The sequence below is a fragment of the Balaenoptera physalus genome (assembly GCF_965194825.1).
Source record: "Balaenoptera physalus genome assembly, chromosome: 13".
NCBI classification, from domain to species: Eukaryota; Metazoa; Chordata; class Mammalia; order Artiodactyla; family Balaenopteridae; genus Balaenoptera; species Balaenoptera physalus.
The window spans coordinates 66,241,126-66,265,180 of record NC_138892.1 but is presented as its reverse complement, the minus strand read 5'-3'; the positions used below and the strand labels follow the sequence as shown (position 1 = coordinate 66,265,180).

Here is a 24,055-nt window from a genome sequence, read left to right as displayed (position 1 = left end):
AAGCACATACTATACATCTACAACATAATTCACTTATTGACTTAAACACCTACTATGCTCCAGTCACTAAGATACCGCACTGAATAAAAGAAAGTCCATGCCCTTGTGAAGCTTACATTACAGTTGAAAGACTGACAAACTAGTCAAGTAGTATGAAGAAAATTAAAGATAAGAGAATAGAAAGTGATGGAGGAGGAACAGCAAGAACAGGTAAGACATTTCTAAAAAGGTGATATTTCAAGAGAAACCTAAATCAAAGGAAGAAATCAGTCATAGAAATTTATAAACAGTATTCCAGGTAGAGTCAGAGCAAATGCAAAGGCCCTGAGACAGAAATATGCTTGATGTGTTCAAGGAATAGTAAGGTCAGTGTGAATCAGAAGAATAATAAGAAATGAGGTCACTTAGCAGAGAACTAGATTACATAAGGACTTGTAACTATAATCATGGTAAAGTATCTACACTGCACAGATCCCCTGAAGCAATGGGCTGCATTCATTAAATAACATGCCCCAGTATTTTCAAAATCTTATATAGAGTTTAATACAAGCACCAATCTTCACAAAATAATTTTAATACTTTGTGCCAATGCTAGCAACATCCTACACTGTGACATTTCAATATGCACATAAGCATTTCATTCAGTTTCAAATGTTTGTTAAAAGCACAGTGAAGGGACTTCCCTGGTGGCGCAATGGTTAAGAATCTTCCTGCCAATGCTGGGGACACGGGTTCGAGCCCTGGTCTGGGAAGACCCCACATGCCGCAGAGCAACTAAGCCCGTGCGCCACAACTACTGAGCCTGTGCTCTAGAGCTCACGAGCCACAACTACTGAGCCCACATGCCGCAACTACTGAAGCCCGCGTGCCTAGAGCCCATGCTCCGCAACAAGAGAAGCCACCGCAGTGAGAAGCCTGCGCACTACAACGAAGAGTAGCCCCCGCTCGCCGCAACTAGAGAAAGCCCGTGCACGGCAACGAAGACCCAACGCAGCCAAAAGTAAATAAATAAATAAATTAATTAATTTTAAAAAGCACAATAAATAAAGCAATTATCTATGCAAAGGTAAAGAGACACTAAATTTTTTCTTCTTGAATCTTTTTTTGTACATAGTAAATTTCAATTACATTGTCAGTATAATGTTACTGATCTAACAAGATACACCTTGTACTGTGCTGCATGACAATTCCTTATGAGAAAGAGCTATTCTCAAATCTGAATAGTTGAGTGATCAGAAAAGGTAGAACTAGCTGAGCATTTGGTGGCAAAATAGACCCAAGAGAAAAAACAAATTTGCAATGTTCTATATGAAGAAAATAAACACCATTATTTTATCCCTTAGACATTAATATTATATTCAAGATGATGGCGGTCTTCTTTTTTAGTGTTTGTGAAGAGACTGTCTACAGTATTAAAAACCATAATTAAAATAAATGCCTCTTTATTAAAACATAAATTGGCTACTATGAAAATTCTTCAAGTAGATAATATGAAGAATGAAGCATCATTACAGATTATTAGATTGTAAGAGACATCTTTGCCAACCAACTCCACTGTGATCTATACACAGGAAAGCTGTGTTATCTGGCACTTTAATGACTGGAATTTTGAATACCCCTCAGTGTAAATCTTGACTCCACCTTCCCACTACACCAAGTAACCTAATCCACAATACTATGGGGTTAACAGTATGTTGTTGTCAGGGGCGGTAAAATGGAAGGAGGGAAGGGAAGCCGTAAGCGGAATACCACACCTGAGTTGTGGATATTAACTCAATCATTTTAGTTCATTTTCACTGTCCCAACAAACTACATCTTAAAAAGCTCTGACTGTATTATCATAACACAGGGAGGAAAGTAAAGCAGATAAACTGGTGTAGGAGGTTACTCTGCATACCAAGGGAAAATAAAGAAATATGCCCATTACTTAAAGACCTCCAGAGAACACCAAGAATTATGAGAACACCAATTTATTTGTGGTACCCTAAACACTTCAACCAAAAGGGGAAACATGAGGTGGGGGGAAGAATAAATCAGGAGCTTGGGATTAACGTACATATACTACTATATATAAGATAGACAACCAACAAGGACCTACTCTATAGCACAGGGAAATCTACTGAATATTCTGTGATAACCTATATGAAAAAAGAATCTGAAAAAGAATAAATATATGTATATGTATAACTGAATCACTTTGCTGTAAACCTGAAACTAACACAACATTGTAAATCAACTATAATCCAATAAAATTTTTTTAAAAGAGACTTAAACCATAAAAAGTTAGAAACATTTCCCTCCTTCCTGATACCTCATAGCGAAATGTTTTCTTGAAATAAATTTTTATACTTAGGACTTCCCTGGTGGCACAGTGGTTAAGAATCCGCCTGCCAATGCAGGGGACACGGGTTTGATCTCTGGTCCGGGAAGATCCCACATGCCGCGGAGCAACTAAGCCCACATGTTGCAACTACTGAGCCCGCGGCTGCAACTACTGAAGCCCGTGTGCCTACAGCCCGTGCTCCGCAACAAGAGAAGCCACCCCAACGAGAAGCCCACACACTGCAACGAGGAGTAGCTCGCGTGCAGCAACAAAGACCCAACGCAGCCAAAAAAAAAAAAAAATTTTTTTTTATACTTATAAATAAAACATGAATAAACTAAGGAGCCATTAAGCAACTCAGCTAATGCAAATTACAAGAAATCTAGATTAACTGAACGCAAAGAGTTGATTTTTAAAAATAATTTAACACACACAAAAGTCCCCCACAAATCTTTTTCCCCAATAAATATATCTTCAAAGAAAAGCTTCTGTCTGAGCCTGAACAACCTCACAGTCATTAGACAACATAAAATGAACAGAAATAAATCCATATTACAAATAATTATCTGAACTCCTTCAAATCCCATACTTTCAGTTTAAACTGATTTATGGTTTAAAAAAGAAATTACAGAAAAAAGGTTAAGAAGTTTTCACTGTTCTACATGTTTATTTGGAAGTTACAAGAATTTATGCTTTTTTTAAATGAGGCAAGGCACTTTTCTTTTTGGGGCTTCATTAAACAATAAAACACTGGGTATATTACATTTTATTTAGAACCATTTCGGACAAAGAAAGAATAGTCTAAGCAACTCTCAGAAGAACACGTAACATTTGGCTTTACCAAAAGCAAATGCAAGATGCAAGGAGGCAAGTCACTTGAGACTTCAAACATAATCCTTTTTTGGAGCATCTGGTACTATAAAGTAAAAAAAAAAATTCTTTCTATGTATATTACTTACTAAACTATTTTCTATTGAGAAAGCAAATTAGGAAATTGAGAGGAAAGGAAGCTATAATTGGATAAAATGTTAAAGGAAGTTGGCTAACGTTATGTTTCAAACCTAATAGAGGACCAAAGAAAGTTTAATAAGTATAAGGACAATTAGTAAAGTATGTTTTTTTTAAAAGAAAAAGAATAAAACCATCAGTGACATCTATAAGGCAGTCTAACATCTTAAAATGCTGCTCAATATGTAGCAGAGAAGCATGTCTGGAAGCAACATATAATTGAAAAGAAACTACTTGTGTTTTTACTATTTAACATTTCTATTGTCCCTAATATTTTTTTCTTTCCTAAACAGAAACTCTCATCCTCTGTAACAGTGCTAAGAGAACCTTCTGTGATAATAGAAATGATCTCTATCCTGTCCAATATGGTAGCCACTAGCCATATATGGCTAATGAGTACTTGAAATGTGGCTAGCGTGACTGAGAAACTACACTTTTATTTAATTTGAATTAACTTAAATAGTGCACGTGGCTGGTGGTAACCCTACTGCAGTGGTCCCCAACCTTTTTGGCAACAGGGACCGGTTTCATGGAAGACAATTTTTCCATGGAACGGGGGGAGGGGGAGATGGTTTCGGGATGATTCAAGTGCATTACATTTATTGTGCACTTTATTTCTATTATTATTACACTGCAATATATAATGAAATAATTATACAAGTCACCATAATACAGAATCAGTGGGAGCCCTGAGCCTGTTTTCATTTGCCACTCACTGATAGGGTTTTGTGAGTCTGCAAGCAGTTGATTTATTACTGTCTCTGTGCAGTCAGACCTCTCTGCTAATGAGAATCTGTATTTGCAGCCACTCCCCAGCGCTAGCATCACCGCCTCAGCTCCACCTCAGATCATCAGGCATTAGATTCTCATAAGGAGCAAGCAACCTAGATCCCTCACATGCGCAGTTCACGGTAGGGTTCGAGCTCCTATGAGAATCTAATGTCACCGCTGATCTGACAGGAGGCGGAGCTCAGGCGGTAATGTGAGCGATGTGGAGTGGCTGTAAATACAGATGAAGCTTCACTTGCCGGCCATTCACCTCCTGCTGTGCAGCCCAGTTCCTAACAGGCCAGGGACCGATACGGGTCTGTGGCCGGGGTGTTGGGGACCCCTGCCCTATTGGATAGTATCGTTCTTTAATGTTGCCCTTGAATCAGCCATCAGCCAAGTGGTGGTACAGCCACCACCTGCATATTTCCAAATTCTTCTTCCTCACGTATTATCTTCAAACCCGTTGTAAGACTCAACAGCACAGTGGTGACATGTTAATTCCGCAGATAGCTTCATATTCCTGAAGGTGTTAGACAACTCCAGCAGTAAGATTCATACACAATTCTTCTTCTTTAACATAAGCAACAGATGTCTCTTGGAGATCCCAATATTTCCATGGAAAATAACTTTTCCTCCAGCTTATAAGCTCCCATCAATAATTTTAGTCCAGGGGGGAAAAGTAACATTTTAATCTGGATTATCTGTAATATCCAAGACTAAATATCTAAATAATCTGTTGAGAGTTTCATTTAATAAAGTTTGGTCCAATATTTCGTCTTGTTCATATAATATGGGTTACTCCATATTTCTACACTACAGGTGACTTGCTTTTCACAGCAGATTATAGACCTAAAAACAACTGAGACAAAATTCCCTGCATCTCTTGTTCCATAGGACAGGTTCAATCCTTGGCATCTTTTTGACACTGCAGAAGGAAAGAGAAACCAGCTTCATGTCCTCCCTTGACCCAGCCTGCGGCCTGGAAGGTGGATTGGAAGGATGAAAGTATTGGGTCAGCCCAAGTCTTCGGGCTGGAAGTGGAGGTGAAAGGAGGAGGGGCTGAGTGGTCCCAAGGACTGGTTGGCTAGTGGGTGAATGGGGGGCTTACAATGCGCACATTCTAAAGGGCACTGGTGATGCCAGCAGCAGCCACACGGGGCAGGGACGGGTTCGGGAGGCCTGTACCGGCTGCCCTGTGTTACCGTCTCGGTCCCCACAAGTCTCTCGGTATCCTGCTGGCTGCCTACACTCTAGCACAAGCACAACCCCCACAGCTCCAGTAACTAAAAAAGAATTATTTATGTATGTAATAACTGATACGCAGATCGTACTAAATTCAATGTTACAAAAGGTACAGTGAAAAATAAATCACCCTTTCATTAACTGTTGCTCAGCTCTTATTACCAAATGCAACTGGTGCCAGTTTCTTGTCTATCCTTCCCCCTGATAATTATGATTTACTAGCTCTGTCATCCTCTGCTTGAATATTTTAGATTCAATACAAATTTAAAACCAAAAAATATACAGCATTTTAAACTATGTAACAAATAATCAAGTTTTGCCACCTAAGAGATCTTCACCGCCAAATTACACAATTATTTAGCACATAATGCTATATTCTTGACTCCACGGTCTGTAAGCGCCAATGGACAGGAACCACAGAACCATGCTGTATAAAAGAAAGCATATCTTCTAGACTCCTGTAGAAGAACTGGGCTGCAGGCTGGCCATTTATTAGTTGTGTGACCTCTGATCTTTACTTTCCAACTTTGTAAAATGTGGTTATTACCTCATCTCTACCTATTTCACAAGGTTAAAAGAATTCAAAACAATAATACATGTGGAAAGCACACTGGAAACTCTAATGCTATATAAGTATGAGGTCATTATTATTCATATGTATCTCCACAGCAACCAGTCCAAAGCTGACTAGATGCACAATAAATATTTAATTGAACAGGTGTAAGCACATCTCCTTATTGTATAAATTATATGTTATATATAAGGAACTGATTTTTTCCTAAGTTTACTGAATGAATATAACATAGTGTCAACACAACATCTTTCTTGTGGAGAAAGTTTATGATCTCAAAGATCTTACTCATAATGAAAGGATGTAAATTATTTAGCTGGCTTCTTGACTTTTCTTTTATATTGAGGAAAAATTATCCTAGTAAGAAGGGCAGGTATGAAATCCAGCAAGGTTAACAGCTTTGCCACATGAAACTAGAGTTTTAATAAGGGTCCAAAAGAGAACAGAGATAGTTTGATGTACGAAAGCCACTCAGACAATACTGAAGATTAAGTGTGCTGTCCAACAGGAATAGAAGATGCTAAGAAAAATACTGAAGTCGTGCTAAAATATCTCCTTACTTTCTTTAGAAGAGATGCTGGCACTCAAAAAGAGTAATTAAGAAAGAAAAAAAAAACATAGAAAGGATTAATGGAATGGTTAATAAACATCTAAGTCAGAGGGAACAAATGGCTGAATGTAGGGAGAGACTAACTTTTAGCAGCTTTTGTTGCAGGTTTTCCTTACCTCTTCTGCTGTACTAATGTGTCGCCTCTGAGTTTTCTTGGGGCTCAAAAGATTTCGACGACATGAACCACTCCAAGATGGACTTGGAACAGGCTTAATAGGAAAAGATTTTTCATATGCAGACACATGACAGTGATGGTTTGACTTTCCTGTAAAAGTGTTTGATAATCCACTAAAAAAAAAAAAAAAGTTTGTAAGAAAAGACAAGAACAGTAAGTAAGAAAATCTAACCAGGTGATTATTTTCACTTTTAAGAAATAACAAAAACAAAAAATGCAGACTGACAGATGTACCCTGTGAGGGAAATACACAAGAAATGATACATGAGTTGCTGCATTAGGTTCTGCCACTTAGGAGGTCTTAAAGTGCCAAACTATGTAATTATCAAACACCTAAAATTGTATTTCTTAGCTTCGCCATCTATAAGTTCCTTTGGTCAGGAACCATAGACCTGTGTGGTATGACAGAAAGCCTATCAGATTAGAGTTCTTCAGAAAACCTGGGTTCTAGGTATGCACCTGGGTTCTAGGTGTGCTAATATGCACATTCTATTTACTCCCTGCAGTCCCCTCTCCCAGCCTTTTGGAGGGAATTATTTTAATATTAAATATGCAAAGATGGATAAAGCTGAAGCTTCTCAACTGTTTTTCAATTGAATTTAAGTTTCCTAAAAGACCAACAGAGGGCTCCCATCCTCCATTTAAAAAAAACTAGGCTTTTTATGAGGTTGCATCACTGTGACTGCTCCTTCTGCCCTATCTACCTCTTTTGAAGGAGAATTTTGCTTTGTTTCTTTATACCATATGTGCCTCAAATAATGGGAAAAATTGGCAAGAAAAATATTTTTGTGGACTCAAAATCCAGTTTTATCTCTAAGGTTAGGTTAATAATTTAAAGTTTTTTTCTATGTGCTCTTTTTCAAATATCATTGCCCAGCACAGGTACTTGTGCTCAATATAATTAATTTTCTTTCTTTCTGCTGAGGATGAAGAGTAAAGTACATAGCTGACTAAGCTGAATTTATTGAAATGAACTCTTTAAATCAGTACATGTGGTCTGATCCAAATGAAATCAGACTAGGTCTAAAGAAAATTAAAAAGTACATATACTCCCTCTGACTCTTCAAACTCTAATGTTTCCTACGTGTGTTAGAGTGGGGAAAGGAGCAAGAACTTGGAATTTCAGAAACACGGTTCTTTTCTTAGGATGGGTAGATGTGGCTAGGAAAAAATGGCAAGGGCAATATAACTTGCTTGATAAAGATATAATGAATTCCCCACAATGTCTTCTGCATTTATTTTTCCTGGAGTGTGTGTGCGTGTTTAATGCAAAAGATTCTTCTTCCTAAAGAAACAGTATGAGGGCACTTGCGATGCCAGAAAGCAAGGGTGCTACCAACAACTAACGAGGTTGAGTCAGACACAGACATAAGCCTGAAGGAACTTCCACTAGCCAAAGTTGTGAGAATGTAAGCATTAAAAGAATAATGATTGTAGTAGTGGATTAAAACACACTGAATCCATGACACTGAAAAAAGAACAGAAAAATTCATTTGAACCACCTGAAGTGGCGATTAAAAAAAAAAACTTACTTTGAAAATTGGTAATGAAAAAGAAAGATCTAATCACATACCCTGCCTTCCCAGTAGGAAAACTATTTCAGGGTAACCAAACAGCCCTAATGAGGAAAAAAGCTCTCCCTTATAGCAGAGTGCCAATTAATTAGTGTAAAAGAAATGATAAAATTAGAAAAATACTATTTCATTAACTACTAAAATTATTATCAGGTCAAAGGAGGTCAAAAGGTACAAACTTCCAGTGATAAAACAAGTCATGGGGATGTAATGTAGAGCATGGTGACTATAGTTAATAATACCATATTTCATATTTGAAAGTTACTGAGAAAGTAGATCTTAAAAGTTCTCATAACACGAAAAAAAAAATTTTGTAACCATGTATGGTGATGGATGTTAACTAAACTTATCGTGGTGATCAATATACAAATATTGCATCATTATGCTGCACACCCGAAACTAATATAATGTTATATGTCAATTATACCTCAATTAAAAAATTACTATCAGCTAAGGATTATCAGTTGATATTAATAACTCCTAGGCTGATTTGAAACTGGTCGTTCATAAAATGCCAAAGTAACATCATTTAGATTACATTCTAGTCACAAGGGGGAAGAAAACCTAACTGTACAATTAAGGACTAGAGTGCTATCACTCTAAATCTAGAGGTCAATCCAGCATCACTAATGATAGGACTGTAAGTTTTCTAATATGATGTAACACAGCATCAGCTTTTATTAAGGTCAAAAATCTAGTTTATAAAATATACAGAGGATAGAGGACAAAATAATGATACTACGGGAAAGCAACCTGTCAAATCTAAAAGGTGGAACATTATGCAGAAAAAAGTCATGTCATAAAAAAAGGGGGTGCTGTTCAGGCTTGTAAGAGACTTAAGGGTGATAAATACCAGATGCAATTTTAAACTGCATACTGCTTTGGACAAACTAGCTGTAAAGGATACTTTTGGGTCAACTAGGAAAACTTAAATATAACTTATTCAGTGTATAAGATAAAATTTACTGAATGAAAAAGAGAAGATGATTGAAAAAGATTACAAAAGAGTATGCACAATATGAACTCATTTTTGGAAAAAAATGTGTGTAAACAGAAAAATATCTGGAAGGACATGTACTAAGACATTACAAAGGTGACCTCTGACTGGTGGGAATATGATGTTTTTATCGTTTATTTGTGCTTATCTGTATTTTCCGATTTTGTACAAAGCATGCGCACTGTTTCTGTAATAACATTATTTAAAAAAATAACAGCATGGCATTATTGAGGAAAAAAAGCAACTTGCCAAATGATGCAAACAGAATATCTTTAATGAAGATAACATATTATACATTTTATAGTATTACACAGCATATATATCATTCTATATCTAAGCAAGAGAAAGTGAAAGAGAAACAAGCATAGGAAAAGATTTGGAAGGAAACGCATGAAGGGGAAGGGAGTGAGATTGTGAGTAGTGGTCAAGGGATCTTTGGCTTTATTGGCAATGTTTTAACTTTTACAACGTGACTGTGTTAATGAATTCTTATGTAATTTTTAAAAATATTAAGAAGTGGGGAAGACAATCCCTGGGAGTACTCACACATGTTTCCAGAGTCCATGTGCTGATAATCATAAAATAAAATAAAAACCATCTTGTTGGTTTCAATCAGCACCAGAAAGCTTAGCTTTGACTAAGCAGGAAACTGAATGATCCCACATGCCTAAAATCCACCACCAGAGTAATATTTAAGAAGTCATAAATACCATATTAAAAAAGAAATATTTACTAATATAATAAAGTACTTGAGGGAAAAGTTTCTAAGCCAAACTTCACCTGCCTTTAATAATCAGAAGTTTGGTGAGGGAATGAGCAGGGCTTATAAGTTAGACTAAATATGATCAAGTTCTTTCTGAGTTTAGTTTTACACTATAGGTAGTTGACTAAGGTGTAAGGTTGTTCTGGTTTAAGTCAGGTCTCTGCTCACATGAGAGCCTACAAAATGCGCTGGTTTCTTTGCTACTGAAGTTGCAGAAATTGATCAATTTTCACTTTAAGGTTCAAAATAGCCATATTGATCCTGAAGGGTCCCAATACACTCATATCCACCAAGATTTCCCTCAAAACTCTCTCCCTCTAATGATAAGATTTGGCTGTCACCAAAATCCAGCACCAGATAAATTAAAAGTTGAAAGTTCAAAATGAATTTGTCCGTATCTCTATGGTTTAAAGTTCAAAAGTGGTGTTACTTTTTAAAAATGCCAATGTAACAACTATCTTATAGCCATTTTCCCTTATATTGCAGGAAGAGCTTGTGAACTGAGCAGCCAGAATACTTACCTTGAGGTCTTTCGGGTTTCGAGGTAAAGACTTCGGCTGTTTCTTGATTTTTGTAAAGTTGAACCTGATGCTGGAGTGGAATTTCTCCACTGGCCATTCGCACTCTGGCCAAAGGTTCTTAGGTCTCCTGAGCCAAGAAAACTGTCTGAGGAAGGGTTGTCTAGAAGAATAAAAGTTTGAATAAATTAAACAAATACCTATACTGGTTCTCCATATGACTGCAACCATGTCCAACATTGTATTCCAAAGTAATGTGGCATATCACCATGTCTCTAATGGAAGAAAGATCCCGGTCTCAACTGCCAGTAAAGTCTGCAATAAGGGAACTTCTACAAACTATAATTGATTCAGCCATACTAACCTGAAAATTGATGAAGGAGCTGAATCCTGCCACAGCCATGTGCCTTATCTGCATCAATGTGACTCCGTGGTGTCCACCAAAAGTCAACATTTTACCCCAACTATATCTTGCAAGCACTCCCAGGCCTGGGCCTGAAAGAAGGTAGGCCAGACCAGTAAGAAAGCAGGTGGAGGGCCAAGGAGAATTGTAATTCAAATGAACAACAGTTATTGCTTAATAAGCAGCTGGTGTCACTTTCTTGTTTTAATTACCATGTTCACGACTCAGGGGCTCTGTCTAAGAGCAGAGGTAACCTAATTGCTGCTTATTCTGGCCGGCTTATGGCAGGAATGACCCGTCATTATGCATTTGGTTCTGGTATGATAATCTTCAGTCACTTAATGTTATAATCATCAGACATATCAATGCTCGGATGCTTGCTATTGCAATCAGACTAAGCGAGGATTAATTATTATTTGAATTTTCTGACTTGTGGCTTACAAACTGGGGTGATAAAAATCTTTCAAAGTTTCAGCTAGGAGTAGAATAATTTTTATAGCCTCCTCTCTCCATCAGCAGGATGGGACAATTTAAAACAACACCTTCAAAATAACTTCAGATGTTAGGCTATGTAACTGAGGAGCACCAGTAGAAAGACAAAAATGTAACTCTCTACTCCCTGAATTTTGTCTAATGCCAACATCACTTTGAAGATCCTCTTTCAAAGCATATTACTATGGAACTTTGCACAATATTATGTATTTATGTTATTTAAACTATTTAACGTAGCTTTTGATACTCTATCCAAAAAGTTTGGCAGCTGACAAAAGTATCAGTTTTGTATTGTATAGGAATTTTTTTTTTTAAGCTGATCAGGATTATCAGAATTTAGGCTAAATAAGATGGAAAAAAAGCAGCAGTCAGGGGTGGTATTAGTACCAGATGATGCACCAGTGGATGACCTAATTAATAATTAAATTTATTTTCAAAATGAATTACAACCTTTTCCCTTTATAATCAACAACTATGCTTGACATCTATTACTATTACTGTAAAAATAAGAGACATGAGGCTAATGAAAATGAGTTTCATTAAAGGACCAGAAAATCATTATCTTTAAGCAAAGTAATAACAGTAGAAATCTTCGTCTCTCATACTTTGTTGTTGTTAAAATTTGATTTGGGAATGATCTAACTAGAGATGTCTACTTGAGGAATAAGTCTACCAAAAAGTGCAAATTTGAGACCAAGGATAAACCAGAGTAGCCTCCTCAATGGCATCTGACAGAGGTTTTGGCTTTAAAATTCAAGGGAAAAGCACAGGATCAGGCAATCTGTTTCACCAGAATAAGGTGGTTCCATCCCCACTCAATGAAATCACTGAATAGTGCTCTACTGCTGATGGGATCAAGCAAAGCTAGAAAGGGACCAACAGGAGGCTGCACACATTCTTTTTTAGTTGACAGTTTAACCCAGTATTCTGTCATCATTAAGAAGTCAGATTGCAAATGTCACAAATAAGATTACTTATGTGTACACACACACACACATAGAACTATAGGGAAATACACCAAAATTTTAACTTTGGGTGTGTTCCAATGATAGAATGATGGGGATTTTTCTACTTTTCTCTACAAATTTTCTACAAGGACAGGCAGTAATTTTATGGACATAATGAAATTTTATATTTAAAAAAAAGTGTGTCAGGCAATCACTTAGTATGAAAGTAACCATCAGTTGCTCCTGTTAACTTTCAGATTCATTTAGTTATTATGAATACAGGATGCTTTAATTCATCTTACCTACTAAATGCCTATTTGGCAACCTAATTTAACATATTTTCCAAAAATAAGACATTGACAATGATTCTAAGCAAGAGCAAAATCATTTCTTTTCATCTAAAGCTACTTTTCTTTAAGGTTTAAAATGTTTTAATTTTCTTTTCAATTGTGCTCTTAATAAAATCAAGAAGTCTTCAAGTCTGACCAGCACTAAGTTATTAAAGTGAAAATGTTGCATTTTCTCTGCTTTCTAAATTTAAAAAAAAAAAATGTTTTTAACAGTCTATTCTTGGGATTAAGAAGCAAATATTTAAAAAGCTTGATACAGAGAGGCAGATCCAGTAAAGTGTAAATGGGAAGCTCCAGACTCTAGGTTCTGAAGTTTGAGTATTTCCTGTGTTTGTTTTCATCTTAGTGGAGGACAGGATAGTAAGGTAGGAGAGGAGACAAAGACCAGTACAGTCAGAATGAGGAGACTAAGGCAGGTAAACTGGGGACCCACATCTAGACCAATCAAGAGTTAAGTCTCAAGGTGACTGACCACAGAAATCAATGTGGAAATTATTGGCAAAGAACAGGAGATAACAGAGACAATATTCTGCAGGACTTGTAATGAACAAGAATGGGTGTGGCAAAGGAACAAAGTTAAAAAAGTACACAGTAAAAAGATTTGAATTAAAGTCTTTATTATAAGAAAAAAGTATACAGACCCTTGGCATTGACAGATTGGAAGTTCTGATAGTCAGTGAGCAACCTAAAAGGTCTGTGGCATGTCATAAGCTTGCTTGGTCAGGGGCTAGACTAAACTTGGCAGAGGCATAAATCTGAATCCTCTGCTTCAGGCTGTATTTTAGAGAATGAATCTAATACCTCAGCAACCCCATTTCAATATGGTTTTATTATTTGCTGTTGGTACTCTCTAGTCATCGTCCTGTATAAAGTAACTGTTATGATTTTTTTTCTTTTCCTAAAAAAAAGGCCTTCAAGTGAGAGATAAAAACTCTGGCATAAAATTTTGATATAGGGATCAAGTTGTGGTATGAGGACAAACATAGAAAAAATATAACCCTCAAGAAACATGTAACTGAGTAGAAAGCCAGCACTCTGGTTAAATACCACCAGTCAAGAATATAGGGACCTGAGATGATCTCAGAAATATGCTTTGTGAATATCAAGGGTCTACTGAAATTTAAAAGAAAAAAGCTAAAACAAATTATTTTAAGTCATGTTATTTATAATAGCTGAAAATGGAGAGGGTGAAGGGGACCTAAACCATAGAGAAAATGAAGGAAATGAAGACACAGGCCCATTATCCTAAATCACAGCCCCCTGGATCCAGTTGTGTTTCTACATTAAAAATTTTGGCGATTTTACAAAGATAACCTGGTATATACTATGTAGCACTTCTAAGTATAATCTGAAGCAGCACCGTTATCAAACATATTGATATATCTACAGTAAAATGTGTAAATATTCATATTTACAGAGATAAATAAAAGACAAAACATAAACAGTTAAATGTCAGTTCATGTAGCTTTTGCCAAGTAATGAATTGAGCTCAGGTCAGGTTTTGATGTCAAATAAATCATGAAAAAATTTTTTGGTTTTCAGAGCTTTTCGGATTTTGGAATTGCACGTAAAGGATTGTGAATGTGCATATAAATTCCACGGATTATGAGAGATCAACAGAAAAAGGTATATAAGAAGAATAACAGGTAAGCAGATAGAAAATTAAAAAAATATATATTGGGCTAAAAAAAAAATTACGTTTCAAATCATACAATGTGTACATAGATATATACTCAGATAAAAAAACAGAAAAGACCACAGGGTTAAGTAAGAGTTGAGTTAGCCAGGAGATCTTGAGTATAATTTTCTATATATGATTGTTTACTATTAAGCAATTACTTTAAACAAAAACCAAAATTCTGTCCAAAGGTAAATCAGCATACAAAATTACAAGCAAACACAGCCTGAGTTCAAATGAAAATATTATCCACTCAACTGTCCTTCCCCTAGGATCAATACTAATAAGCTATCAAGCCATATTTCAGGCTCTCTGCTCATCAGAAAGGCCTTTTCAACAATAATGATGGCAGAGTTACTTTCTGAAAAAATTAACTGATTTTTCTATACAATTATGCACATACTATGTGGACACCATTTCCCACCCCAGAAGAGGAAATCCAGTGCCCAGGGTAAAGTACCACCCACCTAAATGATATTTAAATATAATATAAATCTAAAAGAGCATCATACTAACGTCTTTTTAGGGGAGGAGATCTCATCTTGCTGACAAAGAATCCTGAGGAAGCCAAATAACAACAATAATTATTATTTGCATTTCATATTTATTATCTCAACTTATCCTTATAAAAATCCCATTGAAACAGGTTCAATGGTATGGCTAATATTCCCATACTTGGGTCAGGTGAGGAGATTAAGGCATGAAGAGTGAAAAGACTTTGGAAGACCACTATAATCTTCCTGGGTCATACTGCCAGGAGACTAACCAATAAAAAAACTCTTAAGTTTCCCCAAGACAGAGCCAGATCATTGGAAATCCAAACCTTAGAAAGGGGGCAGATGAAAAGTCAGGCAGGCCAGGGGCTAGGAATAGCCTAGAGAATGCTGACTTCTGTCATGGATCACAAGTTGAAAAGGCAAGCCCTTGAATATGCAAGCATGGCTGTGGCAGGTGCTAGACAGAAACATGTAGTTAACATTTCCTGCCCTAATGGAGGGACAAGCTTGGGTAGAAATAAATTTTCAGGGTTTATGATTTCAAGCAGAATACAAATAGGCTAGCTCTGTGCTTCAAATCAATACAAGTAACCTTTACATCACATACACATATCTAAAAAAACAAAAAACCAAAAAAACTAAAAGCCAAAAACAAAGCTGTATTGCTTTTAACAAGGGCATAATAGACAAGTAGGAGAATGGATTCTAAAAAAAAAATCTCCCTTTAAAAAATATTTGGTTGAGACTAGATCAGTGAAGTATTATAGCAACTATACACAGAGAGCTCATTAAAATGATGTTTTAGTGGAGAAAATACCATTTTGCTTTTGACAATGTTTTCACTTTTAGAGACAGTAAACACAAACAACTTGCTAGGAAGAAGTCTGAAAGGTAGAAATGCCTTGACTCCAAGTAATGTGTCATACCTGAATAATAATTTGGATAAGCTGCACTTCTTGTAGAACAAGTATAAGATCGGTCCAAATTTCCTTGCCTGGAAGGTAAAATCTAAACAAAACAAAAGTTTTTTCTTAAACCATATTTCTTACAATAAAACAAAAATTTACACTAGGAAAAATATATAGTTAAACAAGATTATGACATATTTCAGAATGCAATATAATTAATTATAATTATATATATTATAAATAAATTAAGCTACATACTAGTAAGAAAGGAAAACATGATGAAATGATTAAGGCTTCAAGGGGAAAAATGGGCAAAATATCTGTTATACAACTTAATTCAAAGAATGCTCATTAGAAGGTAATACGTATTTAATATATCCTGTTCTCAAAGCCAGCTGTATAACATATCAAAGCAGCTGACAAAATCAACCTGGTTTTGATTCTCTTGATAACTTTACAGGACAGTTCTTAATCAGGGGTGCTGCTGCACCCCAGTACAAATCTGGAAATGTGTAGATATATATTCAGTTATCAAAATGATTACTGGGGGCAGATGCTACAGGTATTTAGTGCCCACGGATGCTGAACATTCTGCACACAGCAAAGAACAGGCTCATCCTAATTAGTAATGGCTTCCTACTGAGAAAGACCACTTTATTAACAGTCCTCAAACCTCAGAGATTTTTTAAACTGTAGATTCTGATTCAGTAGGTATGGGGTAAAGCCTGAGATTCTGCTTTTCTAATAAGGTCTCAGGTGATGCTGATGCTGCTGGTCCCTTGAGAAACTAAGCTTTACAGAACAGAGAAATTTCAGAGCTACTGTATATTTTCATAGTTTCCCCCCATTTAATGCTCAGCAATTTTAAGACACCAGTTTAAAAGAAAGCTGATCTGTGTATTAGTAATTGTAATATTCAGAGGAATAATAAAGAGTTTCTAAAAGGTACCATTCTCCAAGAATTTATACATAGCCTGGCTCTTATTTAACTCTAACGTATCAAACAGAATTCCAAATACTAGCATTACTGCTTGTAAAAAGTTTACATATATTCTTGTGCTTTTGAGTGTGGCATTTAAACTCTATCAGATGAAAACTTAAGCCAAAATAATTCATTAAGGAAAGAAAATTATTACTAACCTGATGGTCAGAAAGTGAAAGCTGGTCCTCTGGAAAACCTGTTTGTGACAGGAGATGGGTTTTGAATATGGAGTTGTGGTTCACTAAAGTTACTTCTCCAGCATCCATCCTCATCCTATCAGCAGTATCATCTGGGGAAAGAGTCCGGATTAGTTCAAGTCACGTAATTCTTCAATACCTACTTTCCTATGAACCAATCTTTTCACCTAATAAAAATGATTTCCCCCAAACACCTCTACAGTCAAATAAAACCGCTCCTTCATAACTATTGGCAAGAAATCTCAAAATGTCACTGTCAAAAAAACAGGCCCACGTGCAGAAATTGGTTAATTTGGAATCGAGATCATCTACTAAATAGTTCAAAACTTGTACAAAAATAAAAAGAGCTTAATTCAAAGTTTTAAAAATAATGAAATTTTCCCAAAAGATTTTTTTATTTTAACTGTAGAAAAAAAAAAAAAAAACGGGGAAAAAATTTCACCATTCAAAGCAAATACTCTTAACCCTGGTTTATTTCCTCTGTTTCAACTCAACAAGGTGCTTTAAAATTTAATCCACTTGAAAATTTTTTCTGCAAAAAGCGTAATTTATTCATATAGCTCTTAACAGATATCAGCTCAGTTACTGTATACTGTGGCAGAACCGTACTTTATTACCATTTTTGAGACCTTTGTTACCATAAAAGAGTTAGAACAGGAACAAGTGAGAGTAAGGGAACTCAGTGATTTATACTGCTATCAGCAATGAGAGAGAAGGGAAACAAATGACCAGGAGAAAGAAGGTAGACTAAACAAAAGGAAAAAACAGTAGAGAGAAGACTAATGTGGACTTAAAAGGAGCATATGGGATGTTATAAGATCTAACTGTATAGATTTTTCAAACTATTCCTAAATTGACTACTAGTCTTGACCTTATATTGTTCCCCGTTATAGACATAAAGTACTATGAATAGCAGAAAATGTTCCAATCACAATTAATTCTCAATGCCACTAGCTAAATGAAATTTAAATTTTACCTTAATCATATTATTTATCACATAGAGGGCAGTATAACAGTACTAAAGAACAAGGACCCTGGAACCAGTCCCTGAGTTTAAATCCTGGCTCTGCCAGTTATAGCTGTGTGATCCTAGGCAAGTTTCTTAACCTCTGTGTCTCAGTTTCTCTGTCAATAAAATGGAGATAATAATAGTACCTACTAGGTACTAAAGTAAGTCCCCTACATACAAACGGGTTCCGTTCCGAGGGCGCGTCCGTTAAGTCCAATTTGTTTGTAAGTCCAACAAAGTTAGCCTAGGTACCCAACTAATACAATTGGCTATATACTACTGTACTATAATAGGTTTATAATACTTTTCACACAAATAATACATAAAAAACAAACACAAAAAATAAAGAAAACATTTTTAATCTTACAGTACCTTGAAAAGTATAGTAGTACAGTGCAGTAAAACGGCTGGTGCTTCTTAGCAGTACCACCTACATTACTGCTGCTTTTACACTTGCTTCCAGACATCCTGGGCTTGAAATAAAGACACTGTACTACTGTACTCTATACAGTACTGTACAGTAAAGTACACAAAAGCACAAGGACTTGTAGAGGATGCACGCACGTGACAATGTACGCCAGACACGTGAACTAACTTACGTGATTGGACACGCAAACGCATGTTCGCATCTTTGAAAAGAAAGTTCACAACTTGAAGGTTTGTATGTAGGAGACTTACTGTATTAGGTATTTTAAGTACTTAAAAAACAAAGCCTTGCACACAGAAATGCTTGCTACTGTGTATTTAGCTTTTTCAATACAATGAATGAGAAAATGCTTTAAAATGTTGCTATAAACAATATCCCAACCAAAAGAAAATTGTTTGGTATACTGTATTACATAATTAGGATGAGATCTCCTTTAAAATTATTATTAAGCACAAAGACACAAATACTGAAAATATTATTAAGCACAAAGATGCAAATATTCTTTCACTCCAGCTTATCTAATCAGCGTAACTAAAAGGATTGAACACTACTTCATAGTCAGTCTTACCCATGTCAGGTGTTTTCACATCACTGACTTCAGCAAAGATACAAAGTCCTATAAAAGAAGACAGAAAATAGAAATGTTACATTCTGAAACATCTCTTTCATGTCATTACAGAACAGGAAGCCACTCAGAAGTGACACTTGTATTCTTAGTGGAGAAAAATATAACATGGTAAGGCAAGTTGATGGGAAGAGAATGGGAACTAAAACTAGCCTGAGGTAGTTCCAAACATTTTGGCAACCTGTGTAATACTAAACAGCAATTATGGACTACCCACAGAATCACAGAATAATACAGCACGAAGCAGGTTAGGAGAGCCAACCCTTTGCAGATTAATTTGCATATGATCATAAAGTTAGTGACTGCACTGAAATTACAACCTAAACATTCTTCCCAATCCATTACTCTTTCTATTACCTCATGCTAAACCATTTTATTTTATTTTATTTGGACCATTTTAAAAGTCTTTATTGAATTTGTTACAATATTGTTTCTGTTTTATGTCTTGGTTTTTTGGCCCCGAGGCACATGAGATCTTAGCTCCCTGACCAGGGTTCCCCCTGCATTGGAAGGCGAAGTCTTAACCACTGGACCACTAGGGAAGTCCCACTAAAAAATTTGTAAACAAGTGACAGATCTTGTGGTAGTCCTGTTAGGACTTCTCTTCCATACGTCTTAGCAGCCAAACAAAAAGTTATCAAGGAACACTTCACAGTTGTACTAAGTACTTTTCCCCCCATCATTACTCAAACAGTTGCAAACCAAAGCCCCTTTGCCTACATGAAATTATTTTTTTCCTCGATATATCTAATTTGCCCAGAAAAAGAAGTTAAAAGACTAACTGGTGGAACTAGGTTAATAAATGTACCCTTGGACACAGGCTTCTTGGCAGATTTACAATAGGAGGAGACTAGAGATGGTACATAGATATAGTCATAATCTTATCACATATTTTTAAAAAGATTGAGCACTTCCCAAATACATAGTACTATCAGGGCTTCAATCTAAGGAAACTGAATGATGATAACAGGAATTCTTTATGGCCCCAATAACGAAGTGCACACATAAAGGAAGGCTGCTTGAGCTTTTCCTGGCATAGGTACAGACTAAGCAGAGTAATCATCTGATTACCTAGTCTTGCCAGGGAGGTTTCCCAAAGAATTTAAGCCCTAGATTTAGGCTTCAAATATATTTCCAAATGCTCAACTTACTAAAAGGTTTCTATCTGGTAATTCTACAGATTATTCTTTCCGCTTCTTTCTTTTTTAATAAAGCCAAATTCCCTGGGTCCCCCATTAAGGGAAAAAAAAAATCCTATCAACCAATAAACTAGCAGTGGCTTTTTCACATTTCACTCTTTCAGGTCATCCCATAACTGTCATTGTTAGTCTTTTTTTTTTTTAACAAACCTACCCTTTTAATATTTATTTAAAGTTTCATAACACACCTGTTTGGCTTGGGTGGGGAGGGGTGAGGGGACATTTTTTTCAGGTTTAGTTTTAAAATATTTGCTCATTTTCTACTGTCCAATCATTTCAGCACTTCCAAAGGTTCCCTAGGACACTTTGCCTCTCTTCTCTCCCTGTCCCCCAGCCGCCCCCAGCTCTGGGGGCCCATGGGCCAGGAGTCATCACTAGTCTTTTTTGTTGTGTTAAGAAAAATGCCAATTTAAAAGCCTGGTGCCCATCAGAACAATCCCATGTTAAGTTTCTTTGCATTGCTGAGATAGATGTGAAGAGGGAAGCAAGCAAATCAAAGAACGTGAGAGGTTATGTCCAGAGAGGTTAAGTGACTTGCCTGAAATCTCAAAGATGGGGCAAAGGGAAGACAAAAATCCAGGCATCCTCACTTCCAAGCAAATGTTCTTTCAATAAACAACACAAAATTTCACACCCTTTAGCATATCCTTATTCAAGGATTCATACACATTGGCAAGATAAAAGTAATCCCTAGCTAATTCTGGGGAATCCACACTTTTTTATAATTTTAAGAATTAAAGCCCCACATTTACATTTTAATACAAATACATCCAGCTTCTTCAGTGTGCTACTTCCTTTTTGTCACTTGGCAAATACAATGGGAGAAGGAATATTTTACCCCAAGATTCAACATGAAATGTTGGACCTGGAACCTCTGATACCACCAAATTCTTTCAAGCATAAGAATTTTTTCCCTCTACGAAGAGCATTCTAGTAACACATTTTCTACTTCACTTTGTTCATTTAATTTACTAAAAGAACATAAGTAGTTACAGGTATTCAGGTGAAGTCAGGTAAGTAGCTGAACACAAGATAATAGGAAATCTGAAAGAAAAAAAAAAAAGATGGCAAAGTCCTGGCAATAACAGAATGTAATGAGTATGGTAAAACATTTATAAGTTTACATACATGCAAAGAGCTGATTATAAAAGTGAATGGTTAGAGCTATGATGAAGTTTTTTGAAAGTATATATTGAGGAGAGGCATTGTACAATTAGCTTTATGCAGGACCAAGATGTAGTAAGAACAATTTATGATATGAGAAGGGCGTGGAAGTGATCATATGAATTATCCTACTACGAACTCTGGGAAATTATGTTTATGAGACAGTTTGTACTATATCATTATGTATTTTTTGGTTGTTTTTCATATTTTTACAAGGAATCTCTCCAATTAGACTCTAACACCTTAAACACCAAAGATTCACTTTCTTTCATACACAAACATTTACTGTGCACCAATAACATACAGGGGACTGGTGATACAAAGATGAATAAGAACTGGTCCCTGCTGCTGAGAATCTCACTGTCCACAGGAGGAAACCAGATTCATCAACAGATACTTACAGCCAGACAATAAAGCTGGTGCAATTGGTAGGAGGTGTAGGAGTCAGCTAAAGAAAAGGAAAGACTTCCGAAGCAGCAGTCAAGAGTTACATCACCTTAGCTTGAGGCAGAAGAACCTGTCTTTTAATCCATTTGCTCCCTCTAGATTTGTCATCAGATGGGTGATACGAAGACCACCTTTGCAGTTGGGATAATTAATTGGAATTAGGTAAGAGTGAATGAGGCTTCTCAAGATAAAAACAAACGAGGCTTCCAAAATGGGACTAGAGGGAAAAAAGGGAAACTCTAAATTGTAAGGTTAAGGGATCATGCTTAAAGAGATGCTTAAGGTTTCACGGTAACTGTAATTTCAAATTCAGTGTAATCTTCTTTCAACACGAGTCCTTAACACAAATTATCTTTATAGAGAGTGAAGATTTAGGAGATGATGCGATCTACTCCATCCAAAAACATCCAATTGGAAAAGGGACCCTAAATCAAATAGTCAGTGGCCTATAAAAGGCTTTATATAAATTTCATAAGAATCACCACCACCCCAAATATAAGTGAACCAAACGTGAGATGAAATGACTTAACAAGGCTGACGTGAAAGTGATAAAGGAGCAAGTTATTGCCAACAAGATAGTGGAAATACTGCAGAGGCACCGATAAACAGAAATCACCAAGCTCAAGAGAAACCGGGCATATATCCAGAGAGATCACGTTAGGGGACCCCAAGAAAGAGACGGTTCAAAGGAATTACCAGAAGGCGATGAGCCAGGTAAGCAAACGGTGGCGGTTAAGGGGATTTTCATAACCTGGGCAGGAGGGTCCAGACGCTTCTCTCTGGTGGTGGCACTAGCGGTATCACATCTCGGGGAGATACCACAGAGTAAAAAGAGTTGGAGAAATGTTTACGTGAGACGCAGAAGTAGTCGAGAAATATCTTTCAGGTCTCAAGGAAGGCGGGAGGTGAAGCAGGTATAACAGAAAAGCTGAGCTTCCCGGTGAAAACAGCTTTCCCCTGAGAGAAGACCTGCTCTGGCGGGAAAGCCCCGAAATCCCAACCGGCCTTTTCCTCACACGTAGGGCTGGGTGCTGAGATGGGGCCGGCCGTGACCTTAGGGAGACGGCCTCTCCTCGACCCCGGAGAAAGAGGCCTCAAGGAACGGCCTCGGGAAACCTAACTAACGGCCACCGGCCAGACCGCGGCCGGCAGACAGCAGGGGTGAGGGGAGGTGGTCCCAGGGGGCGGGGCAGAGGAAAAAGCGCCGTCCCCACAGCCGTCCCCGCTTCCGTCCAGCCCAGCCCAGGCTGCCGGGCCCGGGTTCGCACTGCCTCCCGGCCCAAGCTCCCTCCATCCTCACCCCTCCCCCAGCTTCCCGCCGCCACTCACCGAACCGGAACCGGCTGCTATGCGAAGGGGTTTCCGGCCGGGCGCGGAACGCAAAACCCGGGAACCGCCGCGAACCGGAACCGCCTCCACAACACCGGAAGAGCTGTTCGGTGGCAGCGGAGGAGGGGGGGGTGGGGCGAGAGGTCAAAGAGCAGAGTCAAGGACCCGCGCAACGCCTGCGCAGTGTGGCGAGACCTGAGAAGCCGAGGGATCATCCAAGGCTGTGGTTATGATTTCCTCTTTCAGTTTAGGCTTTTTCTTGTTCTCGTTGTTAGAATACTGTTAGTTTGCCCTTCGTCCTTCGCTTTTCTCTGTTCCCTCGGCCCCCTTACCTGCCGCCTTCTGGTTCCGCTCTGGCGGTTTTTGCTTATGCTCTGGTTTCCATGGCAGCTTCTCGCTGTGGCCCTCGATCTGCGGGAACCTGTGGCCGCCTTGACAGATGTTGACCTGAGAGCTAAATCTAACTCAGGCTAGATTCATGTTTTATTGAGAATCACAAAACGTTAGTGCTTGTAGAGGTTATTGGCGATCATTCAGTCTGAGTTTCAGAGATGTGAAGTCTTTTCCCAAAGTTATAAAGTACATGGCAGATCTGGGCCTAGTAAACAAGTTTCTTAACTTGCAGTCCTATACTCTTTGCACTACATCATGCTTGATTGGCCATTGGGGAAAAGGGGGCGGGGAGCAGCTTGGGATTGGCTTAGGTTGGACTCTAGAAACGTGTAGAAATTTCCAGAACTCTGGAGGAGTTTGAAACACTCCTCCAGGAAGTGTGAGGAAAGCTATCCGGGGTCAAACCCAGATTTCTGCCCTCTGAAGAACTAAATGGCCATGTTGTTGTTCCTGGGA

The 24,055-nt window shown here is 37.5% G+C and overlaps 1 protein-coding gene across 12 annotated transcripts in view; it reads right to left on the bottom strand.

Moving 5' to 3' along the window:
- The window catches only part of SENP1 (SUMO specific peptidase 1), a 65,066-nt gene extending 41,507 nt beyond the window's left edge, over positions 1 to 23,559 (bottom strand). Inside the window, exons 1-10 of one of the 12 annotated variants that reach the window (XM_082420963.1) lie at positions 22,574 to 23,199; positions 21,927 to 22,008; positions 21,260 to 21,310; positions 20,805 to 20,871; positions 19,011 to 19,058; positions 16,968 to 17,098; positions 15,846 to 15,927; positions 14,939 to 14,980; positions 10,556 to 10,715; positions 6,642 to 6,813 (exon numbers count right to left, since the gene is read on the bottom strand). In XM_082420963.1, coding sequence (XP_082277089.1) covers positions 6,642 to 6,813; positions 10,556 to 10,715; positions 14,939 to 14,980; positions 15,846 to 15,927; positions 16,968 to 17,098; positions 19,011 to 19,058; positions 20,805 to 20,850 — 681 coding nt within the window. In that variant the 5' untranslated portion in view covers positions 20,851 to 20,871; positions 21,260 to 21,310; positions 21,927 to 22,008; positions 22,574 to 23,199. The other 11 variants (XM_082420968.1, XM_082420964.1, XM_082420969.1 and 8 more) reach the window with 11 other exon arrangements.
- Positions 23,560 to 24,055: the final 496 nt, after the last annotated feature.